This window comes from Aristolochia californica, unplaced genomic scaffold (genome assembly GCF_029961685.1).
Source record: "Aristolochia californica isolate CCGP_79_NKW_82.1479 unplaced genomic scaffold, dmAriCali1.0.hap1 SCAF_8, whole genome shotgun sequence".
NCBI lineage: Eukaryota > Viridiplantae > Streptophyta > Magnoliopsida > Piperales > Aristolochiaceae > Aristolochia > Aristolochia californica.
Genome location: NW_027182279.1, coordinates 3,501,329 through 3,526,427, shown reverse-complemented (window position 1 = coordinate 3,526,427; position 25,099 = coordinate 3,501,329). Strand labels below are relative to the sequence as shown.

Genomic DNA, 25,099 nt, shown 5'->3' with positions numbered 1-25,099 from the left:
AAAAGCACCAGCCAGGTTGTATTTGGTTCTCTTGGAAACATTGATGTGAAGTTTGAAAATAACGGAGGCCAAACCCAGAGAAAGTATGAATCTGCAATCTATTGCTGACCAAGTGCTTATGATCAGGTCTTTACTTTTCTTTGCAGATTGTGAAAGATCGGGTCCTCCTCCATTGCGTAGCAACTGCCTTGCTTGTGACTCAGCCAGTCTTTCGGGTCTTCATCTGATCATCTCCACTGCACTCTTTTGAAAATCTTAAGTCAAACTTTGCTTTATGCCGTCGTTTAATCTTTCTGGGTCATCAGAGACAGAGACACAGAGCTTAAGGTAAACTAGGCAAACTCTGATCTGCCAGAAGTTTTGTTTTTGTATTGGAAACTCGATCTAGGTGAAGAATAGTTTCAGGTATGCTTCTCAACTATAATATGCAGATCTCAGTTTCAGGTATTCATCTTTTCCTATGAAGACATTAAACTAATGTCTACCTGATTCCTAGTAAATTACATGTCGTGGTTGTCTTCATTAAGTCTTTTCTATTCTGAGCTGCAACCATGTCTGCAACTTTGTCTAAAAGAGAGAAGAAACTGAGTGCCACGCTATCCTTAAACAGCAAAGATGTCAAACACAAGAGACCGGTCTCAGACATGGATAAGACTCGGAACAAATTAATCCAGACGAGACAACCTAACCTCTGGATTAGTGACAGATAAACGATTAAACATTGCTTTTTAAGTCTTAACATTTGTTAAATATGCTTTTCCAGCATCTAAAGTGTAACCAATCTCGTCGGAGAATAACTAAAACTTCTGTCTAGGTTCCCTTCATCATCTTAAAATAGGACACGTGAGGTGGCGATGGAGAAGCCCGGAGCCCTTTTTTATTCTGAAAAGGAAATCTGGTTCTCATGAATTCCCAGGAGCCAAACCAGCACCTCCGTGAAAAATTTTAAAAAAAAATTCTCCAAATAGAAGAATGGAAAGACAGAATCAGGTGGAGTAGACATGATCTGCATGGCTTCGAAGACTTGCATTTACACTTTACAGATTGCCCATCCGCAGAATTGGAGACCAAGAGAGAGGAAGGAGCAATGATGAGTAGATTGTTTTCTCTTATGATGCGAGATCCTCGTTGGGTTTTGCAGAAGAAGTAACAGAAGATATTCTTCTAGGGCATATAGGGGCTCGGAGGAGTGGGCAAAAGCAAGTATATGAAAGAGCTGTAGTTGTCAGTTAATACTTTTAAAAAAAGAGGGCTAGCTAGTAGTCCTACTGATGAAAGGCAAGGCATGTAGAGGACAGGAGCCATAAATAAATGACTCAGGGTTACTGGGTCTCAGTCTTCTGGGATTTCAGATTTCAAAAATGTCGGTTCATGGGGCCTCTTTCCACTATTATATGGAGGTGGTGGTGGTTGGAGGCCGGAGAACGGTTTTGAGGAGAGCCACCCTTGCAGGGCCCTTTCATGGGGGACAAAGGGCACCCATGATTTGTTTTCAATGGCTCAAAGCTGATCAGCTTTCGCCACATACAAAAAGGAAATTAAGTGAGATCGAATGCTCTCTTTTCTCTTTTGAACTGACAAGGCATTGGAATTTTATTGCTAGGAGAAACAAAAGAATATAGCTGTAGACATGTTTAATCATTTTCACGTCTTAGACTGATGCTGATGTTGAAAGAACAAGCAATTTGACAGAGAAAGGAGCAATAATTTTTATGAGAATTGGCGCGGGGAATTTGTTCTTATTTCCATCAATTCTCTTCTCCAGAAATGTTTTTTTTTTCTTTTCTTTTTTTTAACACCCATGAAAGCTGTATGTGACCCCGTCAGTGAAGGATAAGTTCAATTTTCGGATATATAATGAAGGATTATTCGTCGTAAAGGATTACCATGGGATCACTTCCAATAGATTTCTATTTACATAAAGAGATCAAGCTATCGTTCTACTAGTCTTAAGGGTGGAATCTTACTGCACCTGTTGTAAACTGGAGTTGGAGAGAGATAAAACGGTCTAGTTCTTCTGAAAGTTTTCCGGTGAAAAGTTCAGATAAAAAAGAATCTGATAAGAGCCAAAAGGTGATGACAATATTAAAAGAAGCAATGATAGAAGCATGCAGATATCAACTCGAAACAGCTGTTATTTGTTTATCCTTTTCTTGCAATTTGATATTCTGGATAATTTTCTGTCTTATCGCTGGATCTTCCAAATCAACTCTCTGTAAAAGTACAATACGTCCTCCTCATCCCTGATTCCTAATTGCAACAAAAGCTTCATGCTATTGTTACTGAAGAATATACGGATCCAAAACTAGAGCAGAAGAGTAATTGTGAGGACACTCATTGTTAAGTGTAAACAACTAGTTCTATGCCAAAGCAAAACCAACCAAGAAGCATCCTCACAGAAAAAAATACTTTCGAAACAATATTCTGGGATGATTTTTGTCTATATTTTCTGACATCCTTCTGGGGATAGATTCCTCTGAAACTGCTGTGAAGTCCACAAACGTTCTTTTGGTTTGTTAATGGAAGAGATTCTGGTATTCATGTCGTAGGATAGAATAAATATAGGTGCCTACCATTCCGTTCGCTCACTCTTTAACAGCAACATAGAGTAGGAGAATTGAAAAGGAAAACAGACGTAGATCAGCTGCAAAAAAAGGGAATCACCCTTCATTGATCAGCACTCAGAGGGCTGTAAGTAATTCGAGATTACAATATACAAATCCAACACAGAAAAAGAATTCATGTGTCGTGGGTCAGAATCAATGAAAGAGAAAAGGCAAAAACAGCCAAGGCAACAACTTTTTCTCCTTCTCCGATTATCTTGCCCATCTTCATCTGAGCATGTTAGTTAGAGATCTAAACACGACTTCCTCGCAAGGGATGGTGAGACCCATATCGTGATCGAACCCGAACTCCTCTTCAGCTCGTTGCAGAAGGATTTGGAACTCCGGATGAGTCAAGTAAGAGATAGGAACTATGAATCTGCTTCTTTTCTCTCCGACGTACACGGCGAAATGTCCTCTGGGTACGTCCATAGGGAGGTCATCCGATTCGTCGCCTTGCTTTTTCCCGAGGCTGGAGCATCTCTTAAGGATTTGCTTGATAACAGCACTTTGCTGAATTTTGTTTACTTTCCTGAGCGCCATTGAAGCAAACTGAAGAGAAGAAGATGCGGAAAATCCTGAGAGACACAGAGAGGAGAAGGAAGGTGGTGAAGGGTGACCGGTGACTGGTGAGAGGAAAGGCTGAGAGGGGTATTTATGAAGTGAAAGAGAACAAAATCATGTGGGCTGTGGGGGCAAAGAACAGACCACGGGTCTTTTGGGGAGTGTGCGAGCAGCAAGGACATGCTGGGGGCTAAACCCATTGGCCTTAATCTCTCTGCTGTCCCTCCAAAAGACAGCATGGTCCTCCCTTTCTCTCTCACAGGCCGTTTATTTCATCAGCAATTGTCATGGGGCCATCACTCCTTCCACAGAAAATAGAAAATAAAACCTCCCTCTTCCTTCTTCCTTGTTTTATATTATCAAATATCTTATTCTGTCTATAGACTCTGGGCTTTCAATTTCAAAGTTTCCAACATACTGTCTTTTAAATTTCGTAGCCAACAGCAAATGTCATTTTCTCTGCGTTTTGGGTTTGAAGATCAGATTAAGTGGCAATAGATATGTGATTTTTGATATTTTGTCTGCTTATTTTGAGAACGGATTCAATTCCCAAGTTACTGCTTTTTCTTTACTGCTCCCTGCTACTTTAACCAGTAGTTCTCGGCTCCCATTTCCCATAATTTGAGTACTCTTTGTCTCATAACTGCAGAATCAAAAGCTTCCAGATCTCCTTTATCATTGTTAAATCGACCCGCTGCTCTTTCTGTAACGTTGAACTCTTTTAAATTTCAACCAGTCTTTTTCGTGTAGCCCGTTTTTGAGTTTTTAACTCTCTTTTCCCTCGCGCCAATCAAGAAGTCACCGATGAAAAAGTAACTGTACTGGAGAGTACGACAGTGTGGTGGTCTGGATGTTTTTCCTTGCAAGGTCTTATTCTGCTGAGAAAGGGAACTATCTTTCAGTTACTCGATGGCCAGAAACTGCAGAACCCATGTGTTTTCTCCTACTGTTTTGCAGGTGTTGACACTGTACCCAATCAATCTGATTACCGCAGCTGTAATGTCCTCAAGAACTATACTATAAATCTACTCCAAAGAATCTGATTTCAGTTTTCTCATTACTGTAGCTCTTTTTTTCTGCTTGATTTTACCTCCTCTTTGCTTAATGGTGATATATAAAACTAGTTTATAGTAAGCTGATTGATTTTTCTTTTTTCTTTTTCTTTTTTATATTTTAATCTCAATCCTCACAAACTACAGCAATACATCAAAGTATTGGTTGAGCAGAACAGGTTTGGGTAATAAAGAGTTGGAGGGCATGTGGTCCTCCAACTGATAGAAAGGTTTCAATCAGAGTTAAAGGCTCCATAAAATATGATCCACTGATTCTCTAGCCTGGCCATGGCGGCCATGTTCTAAGGTTCAGACTTCAGAGAGCGTTCTCAATAGTAAATGCTTCACCTACACCTTTACCCCTATCTCTTTCTCAATTTCTCTCTTATCTTCGTCCCTCTTCATAACAGTACTCACATAATCTTTTACATTTGGCTCAGTTTGGCCCCAACACAAGTAGCTCAAAGATTGGGAAGGACCATTGGAATGATTGTCTTCCTTCATGAAAATGGGGTCCAAATATGCCTTTCATGGCTCCATTTGATGGTGCTGCAACATGAACAAGTACCCCTTTAATCAGCGGACTTCTTTTCCTTTAAAGAAAACAAAAAATATGAGGCTTTTATTAGAACATTCATCTGTAACCCCATCTGCAGGCAACGGAGGGGAAGAGTCGCGATCTCCAAATGCAGCTAGCTGCCTTGTGGATAGCAGTGGCCTATCTCTAGTAGGAACAAATTATTCTGAATCATAATAACCATGGTCCCCTCCATTCGTACCCATTTGTACACCTCTGTTCATACGGGTCTTTCTTTCCCTCCCTCTTTCTCATCATTTCATCTGGTAAATCCTTGAAGTAGGTAGAAGGGCAGAGAGAGAAAAAGGGTCCGCGTTTCTGAGGTGATTGGGTCGAGTATGAGTCACATTCAGAAAGTGGAGGAAACAAACAGAAGCCATGTTCTGTGAACGAGGTTTGTTGGGGAAAGAAAGATGAGACCAGATCCAAAGAGGAAACCCAGGGCCTAGAGATTCCATCCAAATTGAAAAACGACCAAGAAGGGCTTAGTAGCTACTCCAAAGGCATTTCTGTTGGAGCATTATGAGGACCACCGCCTCTGTGTTTGGCACATGAAGGCCAGGATAACTTTGCCTTGCCTTCCCTCCACAGATAAAGACAACATTGTAAGGCTTCCATATGAGATCATCTCTACAGTCTTCAACCGTTTCACTCCTCTAATAAAACCCACAACAGACTCCTACCAACCCCTCCCTAAGCACGATAGCTCACTTCATGAGCATCTGCCCCTTTCAATGTCTTTCATTTATATAAAACTTTCTGGATATAATTAACAATCAAGACAGTTCATCCGTAGGGGTCTCTACCCTAATTATCGTCTCCAGTAGTAGGAAATAGCAGAGACGGTTTCCACTTTATTCGAGCTTTCCTTTTACTCCTCTTGATTGTTGTTCCAGTGACTGCACAAGGTCCGTATCTTCTCTTTTCTAGTCCAATAATAGACGGCGACTAGACTGAACATTGAACACTAGTACCATCTGAAAATACTACACATAAGGCTAATGGGTCTCCTAATCTGTACTCTTTAACAACCAAATCCTGCAGGCTCCATCTGCTCATGAACGAGGGGACACTTCCTACTGTCTTCACTTTCTGCAAAGGCGACAACATCTGTGGCCAATGAGGCACAAATAAACGACCCACGGATTTCCTGAAAAATGTCTTGGTGTGAGATGAGAGTCAGTGTTGTCCATTCAAGATTATTTTATCTTCAGGTCTTTCACTGCTCCAGCTTATGTAACTTCCTGGGTCGTCCTGACCAAGATTGTGCTTAACGATGCATTTGGTTCTTCCTAGGCCTGCTAATACAACCAAAAAAAAAAAAAAAAAAAAATCTTTCTTTCCCTGCATAAACTACTAAGCTGGGTTCTGTAAGTGCATTGCTTGTAGCAAATGGTTAAGAGATGGCTGAACAGTAACCCAATAGTTTGCTCAAACAGAACCAAATAGCACACTATTCTTTTTGCTCTATGCCATGATACAGGAAAGACAACACTCGTTCGGAAAGATTCCTATACATGATATCAAACCCAGATAAGTACTGATGAGCTGATTAATAAACATATTTTACATCTTCAATCTTGCATCATTTTCGGTCTTAGTTGCATCCAGTGGTTTTACTGACCAGAAACCAAAGTCGGTTTGGGGAGTTGAGGTGGTCCATCAATCATACTCAACTGCCTCTTGAGCTTGACAATATGAGTCTGAACCTGCCACAAAGTACCAAAATTGAATAACTTAAGTCAATTTGAATATTCAATATGTTTAAAATTGGAAATCAAATGCTATAAAGTAAGGCTGTCTAAGATATTAGCCTTGTGTTAAACTATTCACTTATATGGGCAAACTTTTATCCTTTAGTAACACTTGAAAAAGACAAGTGCTATATTTCCTTTTTGTTGATTACACACATTTACAATCAGGTGAGACTGGAACCCAAGACCTCACACTAAGAGCCACCTCATTGGCCATTGAGTCAACCGCCATAAAGTTAGAGATTTATGATATCACTACATATTTGAGAACCTAGTGAAAGTTTGTTTGCCTAGAAATTCATCAGAGATTATTCCTAGATTTTGAATCAGTCAGGCAAGCAGATAGTGAATTGATATTTCACTCATTTGCAGATCCGGAACATAGCAATTCAATTTTTGAGCATCTAGTAACTCAGGCACTTCTGCAAACGTCTTTATAGGAGAATTTCAGATTACAAGATTTTCCAAGAGACTGCTGCATGAATTTTATTTTTTAATGCAATATGCTGCTTGTCACCTGTTGGAGTATGTATATTATTTGGCTGATGGGTAAACAGGTATCAAATACCCATATACTTGCCAGAAAATAAGATGTAATTGAATGAAATTATCTGAATCTTTATATGTGATAAAAGAATAGGAATTTGGATTATATAGTCATTTGATTAAATGCACAATTGTATACTAATTTATCCGAATCAACAAGTCATATATACTTATAACAACAGAATGCTCCCATTGATTGCAATAATATATTACTAACAACGGCACTAACCCAATGTGAAATAATGTTGTACAATCACGAACTTGGTATAATTATTATGGATTGGACCAGCCTAAAGTCATTACTGTGATTATACTATCAAGTTTGACTTCGACACAGCATTGTGCACTGAACCTGGACACATCAACACAGTATCAAAAGGGTAACATATTGTCAGCATTTTGTCATTAGGAGTGGGTCTCACGGGGAAGCAACCCGACCCAAAAACCCCAGGTTCGGGTTTTGGGTTTCAACACGCAGGTTGGGGATGTGGAAGGGAAAAACCCCATTGGGTTTCAGGTCGGGGATGGGGATGGGTCAGATTCAAGTTGGGTTTAGAGGATGAGGGAGGAATTGGTCGGGTTTAAGCTGGGCTCACGGGGATGGGGTTGTGGGGATGGTGATCAGGTCGGCTCGGGGTCGGAGTCGGGTTTGAGGATTCCAGTTTTTTGGTGTAGGGTTTTGGGAAACTTGACCCCAACCTGATCTGTGCCCACCCCTATTTATCATGGAGTTATGAGATGAGATAGGTTAATATGATAAATTAGCCTATATCTACTGCACTCAGAAAAATTAAACATTATTGGTAAAAGTTCCAAAAGGTTGTTCAAAAGGATAGAGTACATGGTTTGGTGAACTTCTTTTTCTGATCCTGAAAATGGCAAACTCGTTGATTATGCAAACTAGTTGTAGCTCTTCAAAAGCTCTTCAAAAATATGGAAACTCTTCCCACAATGTTAGATACCTTTCAGGAGAGGTTAATGCCCCACTCACAGTTCCAATTTCTCCACTCAATTATAGCAAACAAGTATATAATCGTTTGAGAGACATTGAAATATTCCAAGAAAACGATAGATCGTAGTGCATGTTACTAAACAAATATATGCATACCAAACATGCCCCAAAAGCAAAAATCATGAGAATTGATGGGACTAAGCATAGTGGTAAACCTGAGCATAAAGTCATTAAAATAAAATTTTGAGCAGAAACAGTAAGGGATAACCATGCTCTATTGTTCTATCCATTGACCATAAGAAAATTTCTAGTCTAAGAGTACCAAACAGCAATTTATCGTTACAAAATTAGGGAGTTTCCAAGATAAAAGTAGCCCTTTGAAGTAAGATGCAGTAGAATATCAATTAAGTAGTTTTTGCGGGGCTTCTGTCCATCATCATGCTAGCAAAGGTTTTATTTTATTTTGTGGACACTACATCCCAAACCCCCTAAGAGACTCAAGCACATAACTTCAGAAACTCACATGTAACCATTGAACCAAAATGGACGAGCCAGAGAGGGTTAAAGACATGTTCTAAAAATCAACTCCATTGAAAATGGTTTCTATCAACATGACCAAATTATCAGTCTCATCTCTTTTATCCCATAGGCAGAAGGGCCTATAAAATTAAAATTAGGCAGAAGTCCACATATTCCTATTTGTAGAAAGACCTGGCTTAAGAAAATACACCCTACTGACAAATACCCTGACACTTGAAAATGAGGCTTAGCTATGACTAGAAAAGGCCTTAATGACTCTGGCATGAGTAAGATATTGTAAGAGGTTACATGCCCCTACTTTCATATACTGAAAGGTCTAACTTCCTGCCAATTCACTGTTTACCCTGCCTCTCTTACTACAAATGAGATGAGAAAGAGAACAAATTCTGTTCCTTCATTCATTTTGGTAAATGACCGTCACTTAGAAAGCGTAGATAAGAAAAAAAATGGTTCCTAAAAATTAGTTATAGTTACAAAATATGCTGTTGTTCGTTTTTTGGAAGAGTTCAAATCCCAAGCAGTTTTCCATCTTTACTTGATGGGTAACTTCTCAGTTTCTAAATTCCTTTATTTACTTGTATTTGAACAGAAAGCCATTCAATGTTGATTTAAGAAACTTTAGCAGCCATAAATAACCATAGTTAACTTTTCAAGTATAGATCAGATGCCTAGTGTTAAATTAGGTCCAAAGCCCATCCCAAAATGACTAGCCGCCTTAGGAAACCTCTTTTTAGGAAACCTCTTTTCAAACTAATAAACTCAAGATCTTTGATCTAACTGATCCATGTGGGACTATTCCTTAACACTCCCCCTCACGTGTAGGCATGTAGATAATTTGGGTGGAGGCCCACATACGAGTACTCACTCTAATACCATGTTAAATTGGGTCTAAGGCCCATCCCAAAATGACTAGCCACCTTTGGAAACCTCTTTTCAAACTAATAAACTCAAGATCTTTTATCTAACTGATCCATGTGGGACTATTCCTTAACACCTAGTATTGGGTCAGTATGGCATCTAAAATGTCTGTGAAGTTAATTGTCATTACAACATTGGCAAGGCCAGGCAGCTTCCTTCTACATACCCACAGTTAAGTGATTACTAATTCTGCTTCTAATTTCAAACAAAAAAAAGCAAAATGATAAATAATTGAGTAATGAAAAAGTCCTAATTGGCTGACAATGAGCTTTTGATCTAGTCCATAGCACATTGTTTCTCATACTCATATCCTCTTGTTTAAAGAATAACCTTATGCCTAACCTCACTAGGGGCTCCATAACAACATTGAATCACAAAAAACAAAATTTAGTCCAAACTTAAACACTACATAGCAGCAGCATTCTGATTCTTGGCAACTCAATAAATCAAACCTTTTAAGCACTTCGTTTTTTGGAAATAGTCTTTAAAGCACTTGATCATTTAAGGTTTCCTTCAGGTCCATATCCTCGACACTTCTAGCCTTTAGGAATACACCTTATAGATTTAAAAACCTAACTTCATCTATGGAACTCACATCCAAGTTCATAGTGGCAATTCTACCAGGTGTCTGGGTTGGGGAAACTGAATTGATTGAAGTATTCTGTTATGAGACATCCTGGTTACGGGCCTGGGTTAAGTACCTATGTCTTCCGCTCCTAACAGGCCAGTCTTTTGGGTAGTATTGGCTAGGTGTTTGACTTAGAACTCCGAAGTTAAAAGAGCCTGGGTGAGAGTAATTCTAGGATGGGTGACCTCCTGGGAAGTACTCTTACCTAGGTGCTTAACATATTCTCTTATACTTTCATAACAAAGGGAAAGGAAATCTCAAGCCACAAGAGAGGAGGGAAGGAACATCTCAAGCCTCATGGTACAAGGAAGGATTGGGCACAACAAATGGAGACAGGAAACACCCTCCTTTGCCAGAGAATCAGAAATAGATTGTCTCAATGGAGGACATGCTGACAAGAGATGGTCATTAACAAACAAAGTTCCATAATGTCTGACCCAATCACCAAGGAATGTTGCTTGCTTGGATGTCTAAGAGATCACAATGGCTGAATCACCTTAAAAAATAACTGGCTAGAAAAACCTTAGGAGAGTATCTTCCAAGAAAGAAAGAGAGAGCAGATCTCTACCACAGGTAAGTCACAAATCAGAACCAGGCTAGAGTCGACTAACGATGATAGAGCCTTCATGATCTCATATTGCACCTCCCAAGCTAGCCTTGAATTCCAAAAGGAGTTGTCAACAAAGTTTAACTTCAACTAGCCATTTTATGTGCATGTGTTTGGGGGGGGGGGGGGGGGGGGGGGGGGGGGTTGCATAAAGAGATAAAGCTTGAGAAGGTCAAAAAACAAAAGCTACTGCTAAATTTTCTAAGAATGACTCCACATGCAAAACTTGAATGGACAGTGGAGTAGTATGTCCTCACCACTTAATATGAAAAGTAGATTAACTACTTGAAGCTCCTTTTTTTTCTAATTCATTCCATGGGATGCTGCCGTTATGAAATGAATCACTTTGGAAGGGCTAAGAGCTTTCACGAGAGACTTGCATTGAAGAAAAATTGCTGGATAGATAGGAAATTTGTAATTCATAGTAGGATGCTACAGAGTGTTGGGTGGGTGGAGCTGGATTCCAAATTGGCACATCAGAACTGCTTCCACTTATTAAATGTCCATCCAGGGAAGCAACAAGTGTAACCACTTATTCAGCTTCAATATCATTTATAGACGTTCTAAAGTTGATTGTAGCCAAGGGGAGATTCATGACTATATCTAGAATTATGAACTGAAACAAGCTGAACACAAGCAAGTTGATAGAGCCTAATACTTGCTTTGCACTTTTTAGATATTCGCTCCTCCATAATACTTGCTTTTCAGAGGCTAATCTCCTCAAACCAGTAAGCAAGTAAGGTAGAATTCATCAGCTTGAACCATCTAAAACTGAAATTCACTGTCCTTCTTTCTACAAACCATGTTACATTTAACAAGAGGTTCCCGTCATTGCAACCCACAAAGGAACTCAATAAAGGGATTTTATTTCTCTTTGAGAGATTTCTCTTCTTAAATGTAGCAGATTGCTGTTCTGTGATAAGTTTTTACGTACAATATGAACATACTTATCTCCTTGGTTTTACTCACTAACCAAGGGACTTGAAGACGTCTATTTTCAGACAAGCTGTCCGTTGACCTTTCTGACATCCTAATCTTTCACATCATCAGGCATCTACGTACTTAAGATGGCAGGATTTGAATCATGTAAACAGACTGACACCCTAGAATAGTGAAGAAACAAAACTTAAGAGGTAGTCATCAATGTAGGTCAATCACTATTTTCCTTCCCCTGATGTGCAGCAACTGGCCTGTTGAAATTGACCAGATGTAGCTTTGTGTAGGACATGATAGCATAATTCTTAGCACCATGCATGTACAGTAATATCTATTAACTAACTATTGTATGTTCGTGTACCTTTTTTAATAACAATATGTTTGTGTGCTTTCACCACCTACCATTGTCAAAGTGCTTCACAAGATCTCATTAAAGTCATGTTTTATTAAAAATAAAAAAATGAAAGAAAAAACAATAAAGGGTAGCAGCAATGGGAGGGATGAAGACTACCAAGTGGAGATAAAAGGTCGAGAGAAAGTAGCACTGGTGATATTGATGGAATAAAGTCTACAGTGGCAGAATTGAGGGCCCTCCTACATGGCCTCAAGATGTGGAGGGAATGCTTCTCTTTTCCTCTGTTTGTGGAAGGTGACTCGACAGTTATTATCTTGTGTCTCAGAAAAAATTTGTTGGGGAAATTTTTTATGTACTTTGTTGAGATAGAGGACATGTAGTCACTTGATTATTACTTGACTGCATAAACATAGGTCTGTCAATAGTATGAAGTGTCCAGTTTGAATTATGAGCAACTTGTGGCGCAAGTGTGCTGGAAGAAGAGAAAAAATGCTCCCAAGGAAAAAGGAAAAGTTACACCAAAAGAAAATAGAGACATTGGGATCGAGTCTGAATCCTTATCCATTCTTTCATTACTTATTAGGGCTCACAAAGATCATTGTAACGACACCAATGTCCTCAAGTCTAGATAGCGGACCAACAATTCATATTCTAACTCCCAAGTGGGCTTACCGAGAGAGGAAGTATCCCATTGCACGTGCACTTCAATCTTCAAGAGGCCAATGCGGCAAACCCACCGCTTCTTAGAAACAGCCAACAAAGTGGGAAGAGAGGTAGAGTGATCCAAAAAAGGTGGAAGAGCAGCTACAGCTGGAGGGAAACAAATGCACAGCTTACACTGAGACACACGAAAGACCGGATGAATAGATGCAGAGGCTGGTAATTCAAGTCATTAAGCCACAGGACCAACTCACTACAGCACCTTGAAAGGGCTACAAAGACAAAAAGCCTGCTTTGGAAAGTGTTGTGCTTGCACTAATTGCTAGTGGTAGGGCTCCAATTTGAGATCGACCAACTCATGACTTGGAATTCCCATTCGTTGTATTTCTTACCATAGTAGAGCTTCATGTGCTATTGATCACTTCAAGTGAGGCTGGAGATACTTCAAAGCTTCACCCATGTCCACAAGTGATTGTTCCAAGTCCACCATAAGGGTGGTGCCCAAGTCATAACTTGAAATAACAGAAAGTGGTCTACCATACAAGGCCCAAAACATTGACACGTTTACCACAATTTATCACGATATTAAAGTATCATTCTGCCTTGTAACCCACACGGCAAGGTCATTCTCTGGTTCGTAACAAGGGAAATCAATATGAGCGGCTGCTGTTGAATGCTTGGTGCCTTATGAAGCCTGCTCTTCCCAATTGGCCCCTCCCCTTGGTCACTGCTTGGTGCTGACCATTTGTAAGTGTACTACACTTGAATTCTGTCTTCTTCCCAACCAGACATTTAGGAGCATTTGCATCATGACCTGCAGTTGCTGTTGAATTCCCATCATATTTCCATCCACCTTATCTCTATGAGCTGTAATTCCATCCAGCCAATGGGTAGTACCCTCCACCCTCATAGGGAATGCATCTTTTCCTTGTTTATCTCAGGTGCCACTGATAAGTTCGGTGTGGACAAAAAACCAAGAGTGAAAGTAAGTCTTGGAGTTTGGAAAACTGCTGCTCTTGAACAAAGAGCAACAGAAACCCCTCTACCAAAGTCACATGTCTCTCCTTCCTACACCACACTGGAACTGAAACTTGCTCTGACACCACTTTGATGTATTCCATTTAATTTATGAGCAATACGTGGCTTCAAGAGTGCTACAAGAAGAGAGAACAAGCTCCCAAGGAAGAAGGAAAAGTTACGCCAAAAGAAAATAGTGAAATTGGGATCGAGTTGGAATGTCATGCCCATTCTTTCATTAGGTATTTATTAGGGCTCACAAAGATTATTTTAATAACATAAATGCCCTCAATAAGTGAACTCACGCCTTTCCTTAGCTGACTATATGATTGCAAAAAATCCCCCTACTAACACAAAAATAAAAGACAAAAATATTAATGAAGATTACTTGAGGAACATATCAATGTAGCTGACTCACTAGCTAGAAAGGAGACGCTCGAGAGCACGACAGCTCATCCCATTATGATTCTTTTCTTTTTGGTGTTGTTGTCCTTTTTTTTCTTTGGGCTTAGCCTTGGCCTTCTTGTATCATCTCTATTAAGTTGTGCAGCCTAATTAACGCCTTATGCAGAGTCGGCACGCGATATATTGAATGTTGTTTCATTAAGGGTAGTTTGGGTATTTCACACTTGTATTATGGTTGCCCTAGTTTACTCTTTATATTTGGGGATGCCGCTATTAGGGTTATCATCGGTTGCAGTTGAGAGAGGTTAGAGAAAAACACTTGAGTGTGTGCGATTTCTCTTGTAAAATACTTCATCATCATAGTGAATTATTGCAACGGTGGAAGACAGGACGTAGTCTCACCTTGAGGCAAACCTATATAAATCTTGTGTTTTTCGTGCTTGATTATTTCTTCTTCTACGATTATTATTGTTTCGTTAGTATTGAATTAGGGCATTTAATTCCTAACAATCTCTTGTATCTTTACTCTTTTGGACCCTCTTAATGAATGCATTTTCTCATTGTTCTTAAAAAAAAAAAAAACTTCATTGCAGAGAACAATTGAAAGACAGATCCAGAGACCTAAAAAATTCTACATGTACATATAGCTATGACCTAGTTTCTTCTGTCACATAACTGTTTATTTTTTTACGTAATTATGATGCATAAAAATTTCTAGCTTAATAAAATCACGAAAAGAACTTGGTGAAAAACAACAATAGCTGTACAAGAAGCCTAAAACAAGAGCAGTCTATCTAAAGGGGCTCTTCTTCTAGGACTTAGGAAAAGCCTAAAACAAGAACCCTCTCAATAAAGAATCTTCTTCTCATTGGTTTCATCCTCTTAGAATTTAGCATATGCTCCAACAATAGAAAGATGTAAAAATAGAATTAGAAAGAAACCAACCAATAATTATGATAACTTTCATACGAATGTGGACTGTGAGATGCTAACATAAGCATAAAATCTTACTATCCTCTACACTCTTTTACTTTATTATAAAGAATTTAAAAAAAAAAGCATATAATGCAACTGCCTAAATTCAACCTTTTGATTATTGACATTCCTGTCAACTTACAAGTGACTAACATAACATATGTAAAACAATTAACAGCTTACAAGTGTGTTCATAATTTAAATAATCACAAGGCAGATCTGGCTTTTCTTTCACTTCAACCAAACACTGACTCACAAAAACCCAACATAAACATGAAACTTTATATTTTGCAGCATTCACAACATATTCTCTGACATCTCCAAAAAATAAAAAGGCACATGGGTACGAGTTGAACTTTAAATACCAAAAACCTAGCAAAACAAAATCTCCTAAACATTGTTCTTGTTGGGTTCTTTTTAATTTTTTATTTTTTTAATGCATTATCTCCAAAACTTGTTCAACAAGTCAGACAACAAACATCCCTCAAGAATTGAAATTAAGCATCAAACAAAGGACAACCCTTTTTATCTAAGACCACACACAACAGTCAGATGATCCAATTTCGCACTTAAATGAGAACAAGCAACACATGCATTCTGTCTCAGCAAAAAGATACTTATTAGGTAGTCTCACTCTCAAATGACTATAGATGCAGTAAGTACCCAATTCCTTCACAAAGAAATGTTTTTAAAGCAATGTAATCATGTCATTTTCTATGCAATTGCACCAACAAGATATGTTTGGCATAATTTATTTTAAACTTACAATCAGATTGCAATCATGATTCACAGGAGACTATAAGCATAAACCAAAACCAGTTTGATAATCTTACTTGCTGACGAGCAGCTGCAAGTTTAGATAGCTCATCTGCCTCTGAAAAATTCTGGAACCACTGACTTAGAGGATGATCTTTAGTGTCTCCCCTTTTCTTTTCGTTTGTATTCTCAATTGCTACTGAAACAGAAAGTTGTCTTTCTTATTATCTGCAGCAATAAAGGCAATAAAAGTTGCATTAGATGGAAACTAACCTGGAGCAGGTAAACTTGTTCCAGCAGGTAGCCTCGGTACTATTGCAACTGGATGATTTTGGATTCGAGTATAGAAGGTTTCAGTGGGATCTGGAAAAACAATCTCATCATAGGATTCCATAATAACAGGCTTTTTTGTTGATTGAGGTCCAGAATCTTCATCATGGTACAATTTCAGACCATGATATCTGTAAGATTAGTTAAGATTAACTAAAGATAAGCTTGTTGCCACATATCGCAGTAGATGACAAAGAAGGTTTAAGAGATTGAAAGCGGCGAGTTAGAAAAACTTACAAGTCCAATTGCTTATCACAAATATCACTGTGAAAAAAGAGGGTGATGGCTATTTCAAACTCTCCCCACCCATACTCCGACACTTCAAAGGGAGGCGATTCCACTATCCTTGTGGGATTACTGAAAGTGGGATGCAGTTGAAACACTGCTCGCTTGACTACCGCACTAAGATCTTCGTTTGTGGCCCCTCGAACGAAAACAGTCCACTTATGCGAGTGACTTCTACAGGGTGAAAAATGTGAATGCATTCAGAATCCAGCACAACTTCATAAAAAAACAGAGCATGCCGCTTGAAAGACTTACTCACTGGCTTTTTTACCGAGCCAAAACGAGATTGTTCCATATACTATAGGAATGCTAATCTCCACATCCTTCAGTCTTTTGGCTTGAACCTAACGGTTACCAATTGAGAAATATTAGTTGAATGATTCTCACTTTAGCACAAAGAGGACAGCACAATCACCGTTATTGTTGAGCTTTCTAAAGTCTTAACCAATGCCAGTAAAATTACAGGTACCTTTTTCTCGGCCTCTTCTGCAACTCTGACCATCTTTACCCGTGGTGTCTTTTGAGCAGTGCCACCGTCGGACTGGTCTCCCCCGTGTTTTCTCCCCGACGAAGTATGGGGCATTTGGGGTCACTTTTTCTTCTCGCAACACAAGCGAATGGAAACTGCAAAGCACGGACCCATACGAATTAGAGAGGGAAAAAATCTAAATAGAGTAGAAGAAAGTAGAGATTCACCACGAAGAAGACAGACCTGAGCAGAGAGGAAAAGCCTTAAAAGCGGAGCAAATTTGAACGATAGAAATGCATCCAATCGACCAATACAGACAAGATTGAAAGAGCAAGGGCTAGGTCCTGTCTAAGCTACGGGAACGATTTGGCCTTCATTTTTGGTAACTACTCAAGGCAGAGAAGTGGTTTTGCCTAGTAGGCGTCTGCTTGACCCAGCCCGAACTATCTACCTAAAATGCGCGGAGCAGCCCAGCCCGGCTGAAATTCAGGGTTACTATTTAACCTTGTGGGTAGGGATGGAGTAAAATCGGATAACCCGTGCAAGTTTGGAATAGAAGCACTCCCAATTTTTTACTTAAATATTTTAAGTTTATTTATTTTTAAATTTTTTTATAATTTCATTTATAAACTTATGATTGAAAATAACAATACGAATGAATATCAACCGTTTTGTAAGTAGGGGTGGCACCAAGCCAAACCAGCTAACAAACAGTTCGAGCTCAGCTCGAAAAAGTCCAACTCAATTCAGTTTTTAATGCAAGTTCGGTTGAGCTAAAACTTGAAATAACACTCATTAAGTTGAACAAGTCAAGCTCGAGATTTTTCCAACTCATGAACCGACTCGTTAGTATAGATTTTTTGTGAAAATAGGTTTTACTCTAATTGCTCTTGTCAATTCCCTTTTTAGTTGGTTGATAGTTGTTTTTATTTACTTCGAACTTCAAAGATGATTGATTGATCGTTCAACTCTTTTGGGTCCCTCAATATCTAATGTTGTTGTTAGTCAATGGAATAAACATTATTGATGGAAATGTTTTTTCTTTCTTTTACGTCTATTAAGCTGGCTATTATATATTAGTATACTTCGTTGCAAAGTCTTGGACTCCTCTATGATAACTTGTAGTTTAATGGTACTAAACTTATCACAATATTCTTTTTATTTATTTTTTATTTTTATTTTTTTGCAGTTTTAAATATAGGTTGGAGCTCGAGATTGAGCTCAAACTTGGTAAAAATTGTTGGGCTCAAGCTCGACTCCAATTTTAGGCTCGAAGCTGATTTAGTGATTGACTAGCTCAAAGAATTCATCGGACCAAATGACCCAACATTCAATCTGGAAATGTGATATGCAAGACTTTGGTTTGTATCTTGAAATATGGTATTTAAGGATTAAGAAGACAATAATTTTACTTTATTTTTATGTTATTAATTTTGAACACTATTAGGGTCCTGAGTCATGAATCGCGTAACACGGAGAGGAATGGATGGATCCAATGCTGTGAGGGAGTGGGCCCACAGATCAGGACTGGTCTGGCCCACATATCTGGACTGGTCTGGTCAATAGCAGTATCGGTATCTATGAGGGAGTGGGCCCACTGATCTGGGCAGGTCAGGACAATAGCTTGCTACTGTTGCTTAATGAAATGTGAGTTTTATTTTGGGTTTTTTACCAAAATACCAATTTAAAAAAACTTATTTATGAAAACAACGATGACCTTAACTTATTTGCAAAACTACCGAACTTTGATCCGTCCACTGTACATGTGGACAGTCAAAGGCGACACGTAAGCTTTGACTGCTTACGTGTTGCTACGTCATCAGTGCGATACTGTAGATTAACACATTGTCTGCCATGTCAGTATAGTTGACACGTATTCTGCCACGTCATTACATGATAAAATTTTGAATAAATTTTAAAAAAATCAAATACACTTTTTATTACCTTATATCTAAAATAATAAATTATTAAAAAAATTAATAAATAATTAAAAAATTAACTTTTACTTATTTAAAACCATTTAATATCAATTAAAATATTTATTAATTAAAAAAATTAACGTTACACTTTTCATTTCTTCATATTTTAAAAAATAAAATAAAATAAGTAAATTAATTACATTTAAAATATTTATAAATTAAAAAATACAATTTATTTGTATACCTTTTATCACCTTATTTACAAAATAATAATATTTACAAATTTTAAATATTTATAAATAGAAAAAATCTAACTCTTACCCATTTATTATGGATTTAAAATATTTATAAATTTAAAAAATCTTACTCTTAAGTCTTACCCTTATATTATTGATTTAAAATATTTAAAATTTTAAAAAAATATACAAAAATTTATTTTAGAGTTTAAAAATACAATTTATTTGTATACTTTTTATCACCTTATTTACAAAATAATAATATTTAGAAATTTAAAATATTTATAAATAGAAATAATCTAACTCTTACCCATTTACTATGGATTTAAAATATTTATTTATTATCCATTTAAAATATTTATAAATAAAAAAATTTACTCTTAAGTCTTACCCATATACTATCCATTTAAAATATTTATAAATTAAAAAAATATACAAAAAGTTGTTTTAGATTTTAAAAATATAATTTATTTGTATACTTTTTATCACCTTATTTTAAAAATAATAAATTATTAAAAATATATATTATTTAATTAAAAATCTTACAAAACTTTACAATAATTTTAATTTGGCAGAAATTTCATTAACATAAAATCATAAATTAAACAGTAAATCACAAAAAAATCAATACAGTAATTAAACACCTAAATTCAAATCAACATTATAATTAAATACAATAATTAGATTCAATTAACAAAAACGCTAAAAAATCACCCTCCAAAATCGGCTTCTGAAATTCAAATTTGGGTTTGGAGGGTGAGTAGGGACTTCAGTTTCGAGAGAAGGGGCGGCGAGAGAATGAAATGATAGGGTATTAAGAGAGGGGGCAGCGAGAGAGTGAAATGATAGGGTATTAAGAGAGGGGTGGCGAGAGGATGAACAGAGGGGAACGGAGAAGAAGAACGAGAGATGAGGTTGAGATGAAGAGAGAGCGGTTGAGAGGGGGGCGTCGAGGGTGAGGCCGAGCGGCGGTAGCAGGGGAGCGGCCGAGGCCGAGCGGAGGCAGCAAGGGAGCTATCTTGGCCAAGCGGCGACAACAGGGGAGAGGCGGCAACAGGAGCGAGGGCGAGAGGAGAAGAGTGGAGAAAGATCGAGGAACAAACATTAGAACGAAAGAAATATAACGGAGGGTTTACGTGGAGTGAGCTTACGTGGCGAGAAATGACGGGGCAAAGAGGGAAATTGATAATGACATGTCAGATGAAGGTAAAAATAATGACATGGCAGCCCATGTGTTCAACTACCATACTGCACTGATAAGGTGTCAACAGGTAAGCGGTCAAAGCTTACGTGTTGCCTTTGACTGTCCACATGTACAGTGGACCGGTCAAAATTCCGTAGTTTTGCAAATAAGTTGAGATCGTCGTTGTTTTCATTAATAAGTTTTTTCAAACTAGTATTTTGGTAAAATTCCCTTTTATTTTTATCATCTTAGCTCGTCGATATGGAAGATGCAACTCGCTGGAGGTTGGCCAGATCGAATTACTACTTCCCTCCCATCACGAGGGGACTGGAACTCCACCGTGGTCGTGCTCGGTGGCTGGACAGCAAGGGACCACCGATGGCTCAACGTCTGATCAAAGCCCTACTATTCTGGCGGAAATTTTACTACACCTCTCTACTGTCGTCGTGCTCAGAGACCTCCTCAACACACGAACTACACTTCTGCCCTACTGTTGGCAGCTACCTACTTGCTTCTCTCCGACCACCTCAACAACAACTTCCCGAGGTCTTGCTTCGTCTTCCTAGTGCCTGGGTTTTTCCGTGAAACACCACGAACAACAACAGCTAAAACCAGAGAAGCTTCAGCTGTTGTTCAGTGCTTAGATCTGCAGAAAACTGAGTGATGTAACAACAATAGGGGAGGATTAGGGGGGATAACTAAAACTCTAGGGGAACTCTGTCCCTGAGCTCTAGAAGGAGACCTCATATCCTATTTGGAGGTAAAATGAGTCTTGACGTTTCATTTCCAGATCTGCCTTACAAATATTTCACGCCAACATGATTTTAGGGTAAAAATTACAAAAATGCCCCTAAGGCATATTTAAACAGAAATAGCATAAAAATAGAAATGTAATTAAAAGATTTAGTACCCAGTGACTCACCCACGGTGCCGCTGAGTTACACGGCTCGCTATCGAGTTCATAACATCACTCTCCCCCAGGAGAAAGAGTTTGTCCTCAAGCTCGAAGGTAGGATAGACTTGGCGAAAAGTCTCCACATCTTCCCATGTGGCTACTGCTAAATCGGTGTTAGTTCACTAGATGAGAACCTCCCACTTTATTTGAAGTTGACGCACTTGCAAGGTTGTGGCAGGAGAGAAAATAACACGCCCCTCCTTGACTGGTGGTGGTGAGGATCCCTTGAAGGGTTTGAGGAGGGAAACATGAAAGACGTAGTGGAGTTGAGTGTCGGGAGGAAGATGCAGCTGGTACGCCACTTGGCCAATGCGCTGAAGAACTGGAAAGGGCCCAAAGAATTTGGGAGAGAGCTTGTTTCGGGGCCCGACAAGAGAATGTTGACGGTGTGGTTGTAAGAGAAGCCACACATACTCACTAGGGTTCTACGTCACATCTCGGTGGCCCTTGTCATAGTAAGCTTTCATTTTGATCTGCGTGTGTTGGAGACGTTGGGTGGCTGCTTGAAATATCTGATCACGGTCTAGCAGTGCCTGGTCCAGGGAATCAACTCAGGTGGAACCGGCCATATAGGACAGCAACCGGGGCGAATCCCTGTCGTAGAGGACCTTGAAGGGCGTGGTTTGCAAGGCTGTGTGGAACGAGGTGTTATAGCAATATTCGGCCCAGGGGAGCCATTCTAGCCACCGGTGAGGGCGGTCTTCCACGAAGCACCGTAAGTACATTTCCACCATGCGGTTAACAACCTCCGTCTGCCCATCTGATTGCGGGTGATAAAAAGAAGAAAAGTTCAGTTTGGTATCGCATAATCGGAAGAGCTCTCTCCAAAAGTGGCTGATGAAGATCGCATCACAGTTGCTCACAATGGATTCTGGAATGCCGTGCAGACGAACAATCTGGTCAAAAAAACACTTGAGCGACTTAGGAAGCCATATACGGATGAGCTAGTGGGATAAAGTGAGCATACTTTGAGAATCTTTCAACCACTACCAAGAGAACGGATTTGCCAGCTGCCTTGGTAAAGCCATCAATGAAGTCCATGGAAAAATCAACTCAAACTTGTGATGGAAGGGCGAGTAGTTGATGGACGTCCGTGGATGATAAGTGTTCAACCTTGTTGTGTTGACATGTATGGCATGAGGCAACGTACTCTGCAATTGCGGACTTCATGCCTTGCCAGTAAAAATAGGCCCTGATCTGATGCAGTGTCTTTTTAACTCCCTCATGCGTGTTATCATGGTAGGTAGACAAAATGACGATATCCAAGGGGGAGGAGTGTGGTACATATATATGATCGATATACATAACAATGTCGTCCCGAATGGCCCACCTGGAGTCCATGGTTCCCGCAGTGAACTTCTGAGATAGCTCCCGAAGAGCGGGGTTAGTCCTCTAGTCCTCTTTAGTGGAAGCGAGCAAGAGAGATATGGATTGGCTAATCGCATAGATTTATGGTGGTTCCTCCAGATGTCGGGATAATGCATCAGCCACCTTGTTCAATTTGCTTGACTTGTGTTCCATTGTGAAGTCAAATCCCAATAATTTGTTGATCCAGTGTTGCTGTGGCAATGTTGAGATGCACTGTGCAAGCAAAAATTTCAGGCTGTAGTGGTCTGTGCGGATGAGGAAAGTGCGTCCCCATAAGTAGGGTCTCCAGTGTTGAACTGCCTTGGGCAGTAGGGCCTCCAGTGTTGAACTGCCTTGGGCAACCCAATCAACTCGCACTCCTAAGCTGGGAATTTCTGGTGATGTGTTGCTAGCTGTCGGCTAAAATATGCGATAGGGTGTTGTGCTTGCTGTAGGACTGGCCCAATACCGCCCCCTGTAGCATCACAGTCCACCACAAATAGGACCTCAAAGTTCGGTAGTTGCAGGATTGGAGTAGAAGCTAAAGCCTACTTGAGTGCCCTGAAAGATTCTGTTGTTGCCTCCCCTTAGACGAAGGCGTTGCACTTGTGGAGATTGGTCAATGGACTGGCCAGTGGACCATAATCCTGTATAAATATCTGATAGTAGGCTGTGAGCCCCAAAAATCCCCGTAGGGCTGAAATGTTGTGCAGTTGCGGCCATTTGGTGATTGCTGTGATTTTTTCTGGGTCCACTGTAACACCCGTTGCTGAAATGATGTGGCCAAGATCGGCTACGTAGGCCTCCCAAAAAGAGCATTTGGAGCGTTTGACGAATAAGTGATGTGCTCAGAGGAGTTGGAAGACACGTCGTAAGTCTTGAAAATGTTGTGCTCTTGATTTGCCGTAAGTGAGAATATCATCAAAGAAAACCAACACAAATTTGCGAAGATAATCACGGAATACCTCATTCATCAAACCTTGAAAGGTGGACGGTGCATTGGATAACCCGAAAGGCATCACCACAAATTCGAAGTGGTCATGGTGAGTACAAAATGCGGTTTTCTTGATATCTGGTGGGTGCATTCTGATTTGGTGATATCCCGATCTCAAATCTAGCTTGGTAAAAATGGTTGATCCATGTAATTCGTCCAAGAGCTCGTCCACCATTGGAATGGGAAACTTGTCTTTGATGGTCTTGGCATTGATCTCCTTGTAGTCCACACATAACCGTCATGTGCCATCATGTTTCTTAACTAGGATAATTGGTGAAGAAAACGGGGAACAACTGTTGCGGATAAGGCTCTGTTCTAGCATGGTCTGGCATTGCCGTTCGATTTCATCTTTCTGAAGGTGTGGGTATCTATATGGTCTAACCACCACTGCATCTAAGCCGACTTTTAAACAAATACGATGGTTACAATGCCGCAATGGGGGAAGCCCGAACGAGTCCCCAAACACGTTGGTGAACTCCGCAAGTAACTGGTCAATATTGATGGCTGGTGGTTGCTGCTCGTGTAATAGGTGGACATGGGACTCGACTATAGTATGATTGCCCTTTAACAACACTGATTTGTTTTCCGCTACAAAGTTCGTCGTTAACACTGAGAAGTCCCACAAAATGGGGCCTAATGTTTGCAGCCATTTAACCCCGAGGACCATATTAAATCCGGCGAGAGGGATGATAAAAAATGTAGTGGTAAAGTGAGTGTTACCAATGAAAAATTGTACCTACTTGCTGACCCCATAGCTTGGAACCTTCTCTCCATTTGCAATTGAAATTGTAGCAATTGGGTGACATTGGATTCCCAGTCGGAGGCGTTTCGCCGTTGTCACGCTGAGGAAGTTATGTGTGCTACCCGAGTCCACTAATCCTACTAGTTCCTGGTTAGATACTTTGGTTCGCACTTGCATGGTTTTGGCCAACTTCTGTCTAGTAATGGCATGTAAAAAAAAATTCTGGTTCGCCTTCCTCTAGAGCATCTATGGTTGGTTCTTCTTCCTCGGTCCATGGCTCTTTAAATTCTTCCCAATCCTCGACCAGGCGGTCCAATTCCACTTGATGGAACCAAAGTTGAGCATCATCCAGCAAGTGGAAGGCAGCTAAGCTTACATTTGTCCATGTCAGATGTGCCTTGGTGGGAATCAAATTTTCACATCGGTGTAGCCATATTAAGGGGTCAACTGACCCGGTGTAGGTGGGAAAATCAATTTTTGTGTACCTGGGTACTGACCCTCCGCTTTGTGCCAGTAGACCATTGTGCCCAGAATGTTGTTCGCCCCCTCTGCTGTAAGAGTGTTCTTCCATCCTTCGTGTATTATCTAGGGGTCGGTTTAATCAAGCCACAATCTCCGAAACTCTGCTTTTGATATGTTCCATCATCTCTGCCATTCGAGCTTCATTTTCTGTCCTCAGTTCTTTGGCAATGTTTCTTAGTTCTTCACTTTGGGATGGTTCCCCCATGTTACCCTGCTCTGATACCAAGATGTTAGGGTCCCGAGTCATGGATTGTGTAACACAACGAGGGATG

General features: G+C 39.6%; 2 protein-coding genes across 4 annotated transcripts; both read right to left on the bottom strand.

Annotated features, from left to right (window-relative positions):
* Nucleotides 1–2,642: 2,642 nt before the first annotated feature.
* On the bottom strand, nt 2,643–3,242 carry LOC137939129 (protein SMALL AUXIN UP-REGULATED RNA 51-like). Its single transcript, XM_068784330.1, has one exon. The coding sequence runs from the start codon at nt 3,144–3,146 to the stop codon at nt 2,832–2,834; it is 315 nt and encodes a 104-aa protein (XP_068640431.1). The 5' UTR covers nt 3,147–3,242; the 3' UTR covers nt 2,643–2,831.
* Nucleotides 3,243–6,252: 3,010 nt separating this feature from the next.
* Nucleotides 6,253–17,294, bottom strand: LOC137939125 (transcription initiation factor TFIID subunit 14b-like). 3 transcript variants are annotated; one of them, XM_068784324.1, is made up of 7 exons: nt 17,173–17,294; nt 16,930–17,084; nt 16,716–16,804; nt 16,413–16,634; nt 16,119–16,306; nt 15,923–16,044; nt 6,253–6,505 (listed from the first exon to the last, which is right to left on the bottom strand). In XM_068784324.1, the coding sequence occupies exons 2-7, from the start codon at nt 17,041–17,043 to the stop codon at nt 6,413–6,415; spliced, it is 828 nt and encodes a 275-aa protein (XP_068640425.1). In that variant the 5' UTR covers nt 17,044–17,084; nt 17,173–17,294; the 3' UTR covers nt 6,253–6,412. The 3 variants fall into 3 exon arrangements, with proteins under 3 accessions (XP_068640425.1, XP_068640426.1, XP_068640428.1); XM_068784325.1 differs by having other exon boundaries at nt 15,923–16,041; XM_068784327.1 differs by having other exon boundaries at nt 16,413–16,631.
* Between the last annotated feature and the right edge of the window lie 7,805 nt (nt 17,295–25,099).